Source organism: Micromys minutus, assembly GCF_963924665.1.
Source record: "Micromys minutus genome assembly, chromosome: 3".
NCBI classification, from domain to species: Eukaryota; Metazoa; Chordata; class Mammalia; order Rodentia; family Muridae; genus Micromys; species Micromys minutus.
In genome coordinates this window covers 88,816,113-88,827,454 of record NC_137972.1, presented here as the reverse complement: position 1 = coordinate 88,827,454, position 11,342 = coordinate 88,816,113, and the positions used below count along the sequence as shown (strand labels likewise).

Sequence of the window (11,342 nt, the reverse complement as noted above, 5' to 3'; positions counted from 1 at the left end):
CCCAAAGACAGGCTAGGTCCTGGTTCTTCAGACCCCAGGACAAGTGCCCATCTCATTACCCTGAGGATTAAGGGGAAATCGCAAGGACAGAAAGCCGAGAACAATTCTAGTTAGTCAAGCAACTCTCTGCCTCTTGATCTGGGAGCAGGGGCTAACCATGTTTTACATGTTCTGGCCAAAGAATGAAAATGCCAGAAGCTGTTGTCATGGACAGGGGTGGGTGGGCACATTCTCCCAAAGTCCCCTAATCTCATTTTCTGCTTTCAAGTTAATCCTCTTCCTGGCTTTTTCTGTCTGCAGCACACTCCACTCCCCCGGGCACTGGCCCGGGAGTTCAGTCTCATTCTTTCTAGTCAAAGGCAGTGCTTGCTTGGGGGTTGGAGGTACCTCAGGCAGGGATGCTCTGATACTCCTTATTCCCTGAAGCAGCCCTGGGTGTTCTCTGTGAATAGAACGCAGGCAAACATTGAGTGCTCAGTTAACTAATACTATCAGGGCAGGCACTGAGTGCTCAGCTAACTGATAAATACAGTGGCAGTGTTTGCCAGTGTGACCACAGCACTGGCTGCGGACAGAATTCCATCCATTCCAAATTCTTCAGTTAGAATCACCCTATAATTTACTGACATATAAATTCAGTGAAGTTATTTTAGCCAGATAAGACAGTGAACAAAAGTAGCACTTCCTAGGACTGAGATCTATCCTGGTAGGCCCTGGAGCTTCAGAGCTACACTGTATCTTCATGTTGTTTGTGTCTTCCTTGGCTTGGAAACAGACTCCTCATTGCACCCCATGCAAGTGTGTTTCTCTCAAAGTTGCAGGACTAGGTGTGGCAGTTTCTGTCCTCAGAAAGGGGTTGTAAGGCAAGGTATCCGGTTTTGAGAGGGAGACTGTCTACTGTTCCTTCAGCTACCCGGGTAAATCCTTCTAAAGATTCTATGCCTTGACTTGGTGCAGTCTCAGAATAAACACGCTCTTTAACTCCAAGCCGATTCCTCTCCCCTGTTCTAGCCCCAACCCAGTCCTGTTATTCTTGTTTTGGTCCATAAGCCCCTTCAAGGTTGTTCTTGCTAAATCCAGAAAACTGAAGCTCATTCTTCCAAAGAGCCTTCTTTCCCTTCACTCTATGTATTTCTTGCTTAAGAAAGGATCTAAAAAGAAAATCTGCCTATGAACTTGTGCTGGATGCTGGTGATCACAAAGGTATAGGCGCACCAGGCAAAGCCTGTAGGCTGTTTGGCTAACCTCTTCTTTTTAAATTATTTCTCCATTAGGTCTCTGCAATGACCAACATCCTACTATGTGGTGACACTCTTCAGCTGAGGCTTTGTGCACAGAAAGTCAAAATATGTTAAAATAAGAACCTCCTTAAGGGAAAGGGGACCACCCTCATATTTGTCCAGGAAAGGCACTGAGGGCAAAGAGCCTGGAGCCTGCCATGGAGTTTTCAGTGTTTGCCACTGAGATTTCACTGCCCATGCGTTGCCATCTTCCATTGGACACACACCACCAGCCAGACGCACCACAGGCATAGCTGGGACCAAATGACAGTCTTCTCAAGCACTCACGACTGAGGGGAGTATTTGTCACAAAAACATTTTATTAACTGATTAATTTTTTTTTTTTACAAAAATAAACAATTTAATGAACAAGAAGTACAAAAGCTTCTGGATATGCAAACTCCAGGAGGGGGAGAACCTGGTTTCGGCTGCTTGGTGGCTTTCACTGAAAGCAAATGAGGCAGAAGGGCCCCGACCCTACCCCCACCCCAGGTCCTGGCTCAAATGCAATCTGCTCCTCCACTCTAGTCTTGGCTCATATGTGTGCACTGCTGCCCATGACACCAGGGCTGGCCTGGGAGCAATCTCCAGGGAGAGGCCAGAGAGCCTGCCCAGCACGGGTTTGTTCACTCACGTCTTGGAGCGTCTCCAGCTCTTGGTTTGGAGCTGAGCTGAGAGAAGTCTGTGACTGATTGTCCCACGCAGCCACTGCCCACTGTGGCAGCCACTGCCCACTGTGGCGTATGCAGCAGCAGCAGCGTTCTGGCTACATTCTCAATCCATGAATGCACTGACGGGCTGCCCGTGGACTGTCCCGGTTCAGACCAGCCTGAGCCTTGCTCGCAGCTCACAGCTCCAGAGAGACAATCAAATCCCAGCCAGTGATTCCCAGGCTGGGAGCGACGGTCGCGGCCTGGAGGCTGGCAAACTCACATTTTAACATTTTGCACATTGCACGTTCGTCCTGGTCACCTCAGTTGCTCTGGGATGTTAGCTTTGTCTGCGGAAGTTCCCAGGTAGAATGCAAGTCACACCTGCAGCAGGCAAGCCCAGCTGGTCAGCTGAGCCTGCACCCCATCAACCAGGGGCCTTCACATATGTGGTCTTGCTGGTATCAGGGACCACTTGGTTCCATCCAGTCTTAAAAAAGACCAGCTTCCGACCTAGGGGCAGAGATAAGAGTTTACAGATCTGAGTAATTTTCTTCTTGGAGGTAAGGTTACTCTCTTAAAAGATGTATCATCATCAACATCATCACCACCACCACCACCATCATCATCATCTCTGACTGCTCTCTGGCTTTTCTGAGGGGGCCCCTTCACATCTTTTGGAGAAGTATAGCCACTCTTTTGAGATACCCCCTCCCTCTGTCTCACCCGTCCAGGTGGTCTGGTTGGTGACCACAAAGGCACGACATTGAACATGGCTCTCACAGACATCTACAGCCTCAGCCAGGTTGAACACAGACAGAAGGCAGCCACCATGGTGGTAGGAGGGCCAGCAGCGATAGTCCTCCTGTGTGATGGTGCTGTCCGGGATGCGCTGGTACTCTAGGAGTCAAAGGGAAGAAAGTGAGAACTGTGTGCCCAGGCGAGGGCTGAGGACCACAGGGCTCATTTGCTAGATGAAAGATGACGTCCAGGCCAGCACACCCAGCCTGGAAATGAAGGCAGCCAGAGCTGTTCAAGCTCACGTGACAGCCAGGCCGACTTGGATTCCAGGACATGCACATCTTTAGATGTAAGGTCACATAGCTAGTACCAAGAGCATGGGGCAGATGTGGGCAGGCACGTACGCAGATACCAGCTGTCTGTGCTGGGCCTGGAGGTCAGGGCATTTTAGACATTTAGAACAGGGCTTCTCAAATATCGTGGCACGTATGAATTTCCATGCAGTCATATTACGATGCAGATACTGGTTTGGGAAGGCCTGGGGTGGGGGCCTGAGGATTCCTGACTAGATTCCAGTCCTGCCCATGTGTTGCAAGGGTTCAGAGCCTCAGACATACTTGGTCCTGACTTTGGGGAGAGGCCAACTGAGCTTCTAAGATAGACCTGGGACCCCAGTAAAGGAGTTAGAGGTTAAGAAGCACGTAGATTAACACAAAATACCGCAATGCAGGATTCAAGGGTCTGAGAAGAGTTGAGGCCTCCCCCTGTGGTTCAGAGCCCCAGAGCCTCAGTAAGTGCAAAGGCTCCTCCAGAGGCTGAGAGGTGGGCCTCTGGCCACCCCACCCTCCTGCCTCCTTCTCCTGCCAGGGACTAGACCAAAGTCCAGGCAGGGTTGCCTGTGATTTATGGCCCCATAAACGGAGTCCTCAGGGACAGAGCCAGCCATTGTTCACCTCGTTAAACTTTATTTACAGGGCTAACGAGGGCTCCCCCACCCCTAAGGCTAGTCAGGCCTCCTAGAAAAACGGAGGCTGCCCACCCCTTGCCCCCCAACCATTGCTAGACCCTTAGGCTTCTGTAGAGGGACCACTGCCTCTAACAGTAGCCATAGCTCCTCCCATCCCAGGGTGGGGTGGGGAGGTTGGGGTGGGATCGGCTTCTTGGCTGGTTTCAGAGTAGGCCACCCCCTCCTCTGGCTACCCTCCATACCCCAGGAGTGCAGGGGAGGGAAAGAGAAGCAAATGTGTATTGTGACCCAGCTGTGCGACAGGAACTGTGCTAATTGCGTTTATACACCTTGTAGGCTATATAATCCCCCATAAGAAATTTTGCCAGGTGAATTATTTTGAACCCAATTCGGAGTTGAAAAAAATAAAGCTCCAGGGGTAAGTCAGACAGCCAGATCCTGGAGGGGCTTGAAGCCGTTCTCAGAGAGAGGTGTCAGTGCTCACCTAATGCTAGCTGTTTTAGTCAGTCAGGGACAGGACTTCACAGTGAAGTGTCACCTGAAGTGTGGCCTTTGGAGACAAGAGTCTCAGAAGAAAGGGTAAGCCATAGCCCAGTGGGTGGAGGTCACTCACTCCTAAACCTGCTCCCACCTGCCCCATCCCTGGGGTCCCGCCCTGTTCACTCACCAGCCCTGCTGCTTGTAGAGTTCTGCAGGTACTGCCCACTCCGGAACATGTGCAGCACCATCTCCAGCTGGACCAGGGTCTCATCCACGCCCCAGGCGAGCTCTCCTGCGAAGGGCAGTACCCTTATCACCATGTGACCCTCTCCTGTTCCTCCCGCGGGAAGCCTGCTGCTTTCCTTCCCGAAGCCAGGGCTCGGTGGCTGAGGAGGGTCCTCACCACAAAATGCAATCTTAGAATATAACGGGTCCTAGGCCTTGCACATCTCAGGGTCATTCTGGTCCCTGTTTGTGACAGGGCGGGGGCAGGTGAGAAGGGGAGAGGTTCTGAGGCTTACCTGTGGCATTGACGATAGTGTCCAGGAGAGGTCGGAGGGAAGGCGGGGCGCTGTGTGGCAGGAGATACGTGAAGAAGAACCTATGACAGAGAAGAGGCAGGGGCTTAGGGGCCCATGGGGTCTTTGGAGCCACATCCCTTTCCTTTCACTTCCATTAGGGACAGACTTGAGCGTGGCCTGGGAGAATCCACATGCGGGAACCATGCATGCCGACACTACTTAGGCGTGAGTTGTGACTACAACTAATTTCAGACCAAACTGGGACCAGAGGGAGGTCCCTTTCTCTTCCTGCCCTCATCTTCCAGGCCACACTGTCCTCTGTCTGACCCCGGCTGTGGAACAGACTCATAGCTGGGGCTTCTTAGCCATGAGGAGCTTTGTAAAGGTCAAGAGCTAGGGTGGAGAAGGCACATGCCAGTTCTGGCAGTCCTAGGCCCTGAATGCGACACTATTTTAAGACTCCTCCAGCTGCCCCTCCGACCTGGCTCTCCTCAGCACTATTCTTAGCTCCATGGCCACATTCTCTCCTGACTGGGCGCCTGTGGTTCCACCGGTCAAGGCTATCCTCCTGACCCCCCATGAGGCTCTTACTCTGCCAGCCCCTCCTTGGCTGGAGTCCCGGAGTCCCAACCATGTATGGTCATTACCTGTAGGCATTGTAGAGGTTCCGTTTCTCATTCATGCCCTCGCACCAGCCCTGGGCCGAGCAGGGCAGGCTGAAGTTCCTGGCTGGAAACTCTAGTGTGCAGTCGGCACCACTAGTGCATGACGTCTCCTCCACTCGGGCATCATCCAGGTCTGTCACCTTCAGCTCCCCACCCACTAACACGAACTGCCGAGGGCGGAAGTCAAGCAGAGTGACCGAGCCCAGAGGGGAGTGGGCTAGGTGGTGGAGGAGCCGGCCAAGGCTGAGGCAGATCTGAGGGTAGACACATAGGCTGGGTCAGACTCACAGGCTCTGGCTTTAGTTGGCCTTTTTCTTTTCTGGTCCCAGGGCAACTGGGAAGTCACTGATCTCCAACTGACCCTTGGCTGCACTAACCATTAGGAGTGAGGTAGTAACAGGAACATGGGCATATCAAGTTACTTATGTTCCTTAAGCCACACCTTGAATATGGTCTCAGTTTAGTGTATGGAACTAGAACAGTGGCTCTCAGCCTTCCTAATACTGCAGCCCTTTAATACAGTTCATGTTGTGCTTACCCGAAACCAGGAAATTACTTTCATTGCTACTGTTATGAACCATAATGTAAATCTGATATGCAGGATATCTGATATACAACCCCTGTGAAAAGGGTCTTTTGGTACCCAGAGGGGTTTCGAAACCCTCAGGCTGAGAGGAAGCATCCAAATGTGCATAAAGTTATTTATTTGTGACCCTAGGAAACTGCTTTTTGTATAGCAACTGTGTAAAAGGTGTGTGGGAGGCACATGATTGCATGTGTGTCTACACACCTGCCCTCATGAGTGTATGTTCACTCACATGAATGTTCGTGTATTCTGTGAGAGCGGGAGAACAGCAGGAACACAAAAGGCCAGGATCCTTTGTCCCTCCCCCCTGCTTACTCGGAATCGATCCTCCCAGGAAGTCTGCAACAGCTGGATCATCTCCACCGGGGCGCCCAGCTCTGTGATGGTGGTCAGCGTGTCCGGGATGTCCTCAGTGTCCTGGTAGCAATAGCCATAGAGCTGGGGGATATCCAGGGCGGGTCATTAGGTCACAGGGCAGAGGCACGGACAGAGAAAGACTGGACTATCAGATGCCCTGCCCTCTGTCCTTGACGACTTCCCTCTGCCGAGAACAGTGCTGCCCCAGAAGCCTTAGCTTCTCGTGGCCGGGTGACATCAGTCCCTCACCTCTTATTAATCAGGGACATGGGCAGACTTAGCCACGGTGTACCTCCCGGGCACTGTGTTAAATGTATTATGTGCTTAATTCAGTTCTTGATTTGGAACTTTATTTTAATGTATTACTATTGTGGTGTGCACTGAGGTCAGAGAGCAGCTTTCAGGAGCCACTTCTCCCCTGTCACTGTGCATTCTAGGCGGTGGCCACAGGCCATCAGGCCATCAGGCCTGGTGGCACACACTTACCTACTGAGTTATCTTGCTAGTCTTTCCGAATCTTATAATCACCCTAGTGACGTGTGGCTACGGTCATTATGCCTAATTTGGGGTGGGGAAATTGACTCAAGAGAGGTTAAATAGGTCATACGGCTAATAAACACAGGAGCTAGGATTCAAATGAATGTCCCCAGGATTTCACAATCTGTTTTTTCTGCTAATACACGGGTCAGCAAATGATCATCTGATTCCCTCCACCCTCCCACAATCTGTGTGGATTTCTCTCTCATCCCTAGAGCCGAGAGGCCCATCTGGTGTTCGTTGTGCAAAGGTGACATAGACAGGAGATGCGGTGACAGGTGGTTCTCAGGGAAGGTCTGTGTGAGAGAGTACGATATGATAAGCTGCTATGCACTTTCCTCACCCTGGGGAGGGTCCCTGGTACCACCCAGCTAGGCAGGAAAGCACAGGAAGCCTTTAAAATTAACACCCACGTCAGCATTCTCATGGGGTGACCTGCTTCTCAGTGTTTCTCCCAAAACGCTGCATAGTTCTTGCTTACAATGGGCCCCAAACAGCCAGCACCCTGTGGAGGAGCATGGGCACAAAGGCTGAGTTGTCCCAGCCCCAAGGGAAAGTGAAGATCTGTGTGGGAGTGTAGAGATGGTGGACAGGGACTCCATGGCCTAAATGTGCTGTACGCCGTAGCTCTTCTTGCCAGCATCCTCCCCAGCTGCCCTGCTTGCCCCAAGCACCCACTCTCCTCCCAGGAGCCCCAATCCTGTCCCACCAGAGAAGCTAGACTCAGTGTTAGTCTACCAGATTACCTGGGCTAAGCCTTGAGGGACCAGGGGTTACCCTGGGGACCCTCTTTTTCTCCCTCCATACCCCATTCAGCCCAGGGAGGCCCCACACTCAGGATGGGCTTTGGGGAAGGTAAAGAGAGCAGCCCTGGGGCCTGGTTCTCATTTTCTTGCTCCAGTGTGAGCCTTTGTGGGAAACTTCTGAAGGTTATTAAACACCCGGAGGTCGTTAAATGCACTATTAACGAGGTATTAATCAACACCCCTCAGGAAAAAAGACACCACTAACCCTGCCCCCCACCCCCAGGAAGCATGAAGCTGAGTCCTCCAGTTGCATCTTTTGTTTTGGGAAGAGAAATTCAGTCTAGCATGGTCAGAATATGCAGCTCAGGCTGGCCTGGCGAGGTCTCAGGATGATGGAGTAGGGAGGGGGAATACTCTTGTGCCCTTTGACCCTGGTCAACAGAGGCGTCTATCCTGGGGGGAAGAGTATGTGGCAGATAAAAGAGAGTCCAAAAGACAGAAAGATCCCCAGGCAGTCCCCTGGTGAGCAGAGCCTGTGCTGGGGAAGGCACAGTGGGCCTCCACGGCTGCCTTGTATTCGCCTGTAGAACCACAGTGTAACTTCAGCCTGTCCGGAGAGGGGGAAGGGGTCTCAGGAGCCTGGGATGCTTTAGAAAGTCCTCTGGCTCCTCCCTAGCTCAGCAAACCGTCAGATGGTTTTGAAATTTTAAATGATTAGGAGGCATTAAAACAACGTGATGTCTGGTTCCTGGCACACACGGCTCTGAGGCCTTTTGAGCAGAACCACTTTGGGCTGTGCTGGCCACAGAGGCAGCCTAACTCTAGAAGCCAGAAGGGACATGGCCGGGTAGTCAGAGAATAAATGGGAGGATCTCATCCTCAAAGCTGTCCCTAAGATATGCTAGGGACTTCCACTTTCCCTAGAACCCTGAACACTTCTGTCCTGGGAGTGTTAGCTCCAGCCTCAGACTGGAAGATGGACAAACGATTCTGAGAGATGCCATACTGGAGAGGGAATGGGTGAAACATGTTCCTTGCAATGCAGTGTCTTTCTGGTGTCCCCTCATTACTGGGGGATGACATTATGGACAAGGAACGGTCTGTGGGTCTGGCTATGGGTGTAGCTGGGTACTTGTGGAAATGCTTGGTGAGGCCATCGGGGTAGGAATCCCTACGGCTAGGAAGGCTCCCTGAATGTCAAACCTGTCCTGAGAATGGCCTTGAACAGTTAACAACGAGTGCCCCGCTAAGTCACTTGGTCGAGGCCTCTCCATCCCCTCAGAATCTGACTGGCACCTCAGGGTTTCCAGAAAGTTCCCAAGAACCCAGAAGAGGAAAAGGAAACAAGGTCCTCCCAGTTCGGATAGCCACGTAACCACCGCTCACTCCCTTTAGCCCCAGTCAGCGTTAGCCAGGCAGCCAGACATAAACACACACGATGGGTGTTTGGGACCAATGCAGGACCTGGGACCTTGACAGAACTTGTCACAGGAGTCTGACCAGGACTGGGGGGCATGTTCTAGGGAGACTTGGAGCCACAGGGAGCACGAGTAGTGTCCTGGCCTCTTCTATGTGGCTCACAGATCCCTCCCGGCCTGGGGTCCCCTTCTCACTGCTGAGGAAAGAAAGGAAGGACTGCTGAGCTTCTGGTCAGCTCTTTGGGTGTAGGAAAGTGAATCTGAGGGATGTGAGGTGGGACATCTGGGGGTGTCTGAACACACTTATGTCACCCGGCCAGGAGCACTCAGGGGTTCCCTTTCAGTCACCTCACACCTATGCATAGAGAGTAAGTAGTCTGTCTTATTCAAGACCTCAGAGAGGAGGAGTCGGTTGTGTTTGGATGGTGCTGGCACTGTGAAGGTTTGCTCTAAATGGGACCTTAGATGGACGAGCTGTGGGGTGCATCTTTCCTGCCTGTGTCCCCAGTGAACAGGGACAGAGTTTCCCACTAGGAAAGTATGCCTCTGGCTTTTTGAACTGTCTAGTCTCTTGGCTAAGCACACTCCAGAGAGTGAGGTATTCAGACTAGCAGACCTTGAGTCTTCTGGCCTAAGACACCGAGGCTTCCCCTGTGGTTCAGCTGGACCCACTTGAAGTCCCAGGGAAACCCATGGCCACTTCCGGGAAGGGCTGTGTATTTTCTGGCCCCTTAAATCCCTTCCAAAGGCCTGTAAGTAGAATGAGAAATGATCTCCGGAGGACCTAGTCAGATACATGGTCTCTATTCAGCCCATCCCATACCCACTGAGGTTTAACACCACCTCCAAATCCAGACATGTCACTGGACTTTGAAAGAAGTGTGGTTCAGGCTCTAACAATATGGGGGGCGTCCTATTTCTGCATCTGGGAGCTGACTGAAGCTGGACGTTGGAGTTGGACTCGAGGTCACCATGACTGGAGATAATACTCTGATGTTCAACCGCCAGTTTTAGCCAGCAACAAGATCCTCTATGGTCACAACTCCTTCCTACTACTTTATCGCTAGTTTGGGACCCTTCTTGTCTTTGCCTCTGTCTTTAAGGGATGTGTGTAAACTGGCACAGTGATCTACCCAAAGGGTGAGAGACCAGCAGGGTGGTGCTGAGCAGTTCCCTAATCTGAGTTCTGCACCTAGCTGCAACTGGGTAGTCTTTGACGCCCTGAGTAAGCTCCGTAAGACCAAAGAGTCTTTCAGAGTGGCCAGACAGCCCCCTCATCCCGGAACCCCACTGTCGTACCTGCAGCACGTTGGGGTGCCGCAGCCGCTCCAACAGCACCATCTCCTTGAGCAGCTTGTGGGCCGCCAGGCGATAGCAGCCCCTTCGCGCCCCGAACTCCCGCACACAGCTGCCCAGATCGTGGCCGCTGAAGTCCACCGCTTTAAGCGCCACCGCGGCGCCGCCGGGCAGGCGGACTCGGTACACAGCCTTGGTGTAGCCTGAGCCCACGTACTGCGCGCCAGACACGTTGCGGAGCGCGGCGCAGCCTAGGCGCGGGCCCGGGCCGGGGGAGCCCGGGCCGGGAGCAGGGGGCCAGCCCAGAGCGCCGTCGGGCGGGGGCCGGACCCGCGGGGGCCGGGGACGCAGGCCGGGCCCTCCCGGAGCCAGGTCCATCAGGCGCCGCCGCTCCGGCCGGCCGGCTCCCGGCCCCGGACCTCCGCGGGAATAGCGCTGCACCTCCTCGTAGCGCTCGCGGATCTGTCGGGCCAACTCCCCACGGCCCCCGCGACGGCCCGGGCCCGGGGCTGCCGAGGACCCCGGGGACTGGCCTGGCCGCGGAGGCTCCGAGCCCGGTGCGAAGAGCACGTTGAGTACGGAGCCCAGCAGGAAGGAGGCGCAGAAACCAGCGGCCACGGCCGCCCGCCGGCGCCGCATCGCTCCCCTCCCCCCGGCCGGCCGCGCGCGGCTCCCCGGCCCCGGCCCCGGGCGGCTCAGGCTCGGAGGCGACTCCGTTGCGCGCCGCGCCGGCCCCCTGCCCAGCCCGCGCGCATGGCCCCGGCAGCCCCGACCCCGGCCCCCGGCGGGCGGCACATCGGCCTGACACTTGCCTCCCTCCCGCCCTGCCCCCGCCGCTTATAAGGCCCGGAGCCACCCCCGCGCCCGCCCCTCCGCCAGCGCCTCCCCGCGCCCGGCCGAGCCAGTCCTCGGCGCCGCCCCCTCTGGCCGCCCGGGCCGGCCTTCCCCGCTGACTGACAGCGGGACCTCCTCCCGCGGCCAGCCGGGCCTGGGAAGCGGCGCGGAGGCGGCTCCGGCCCTGCCCGGCGCGCGGCCCCCGAGCTCAGGCCGGAGAGCAGGGGAGGGGGCGGCGGCGCGCAGGGCTGCCAAGCTGGAGGC

General features: G+C 54.6%; 1 protein-coding gene across 1 annotated transcript; it reads right to left on the bottom strand.

Annotated features, from left to right (window-relative positions):
• Window positions 1–1,690: 1,690 nt before the first annotated feature.
• On the bottom strand, window positions 1,691–11,040 carry PKDCC (protein kinase domain containing, cytoplasmic). The gene is made up of 7 exons (XM_080913897.1): window positions 10,248–11,040; window positions 6,206–6,328; window positions 5,287–5,558; window positions 4,640–4,719; window positions 4,306–4,410; window positions 2,657–2,830; window positions 1,691–2,443 (listed from the first exon to the last, which is right to left on the bottom strand). Exons 1-7 carry the CDS (start codon window positions 10,881–10,883, stop codon window positions 2,358–2,360), a joined length of 1,476 nt encoding a protein of 491 aa, XP_080770023.1. The 5' UTR covers window positions 10,884–11,040; the 3' UTR covers window positions 1,691–2,357.
• Window positions 11,041–11,342: the final 302 nt, after the last annotated feature.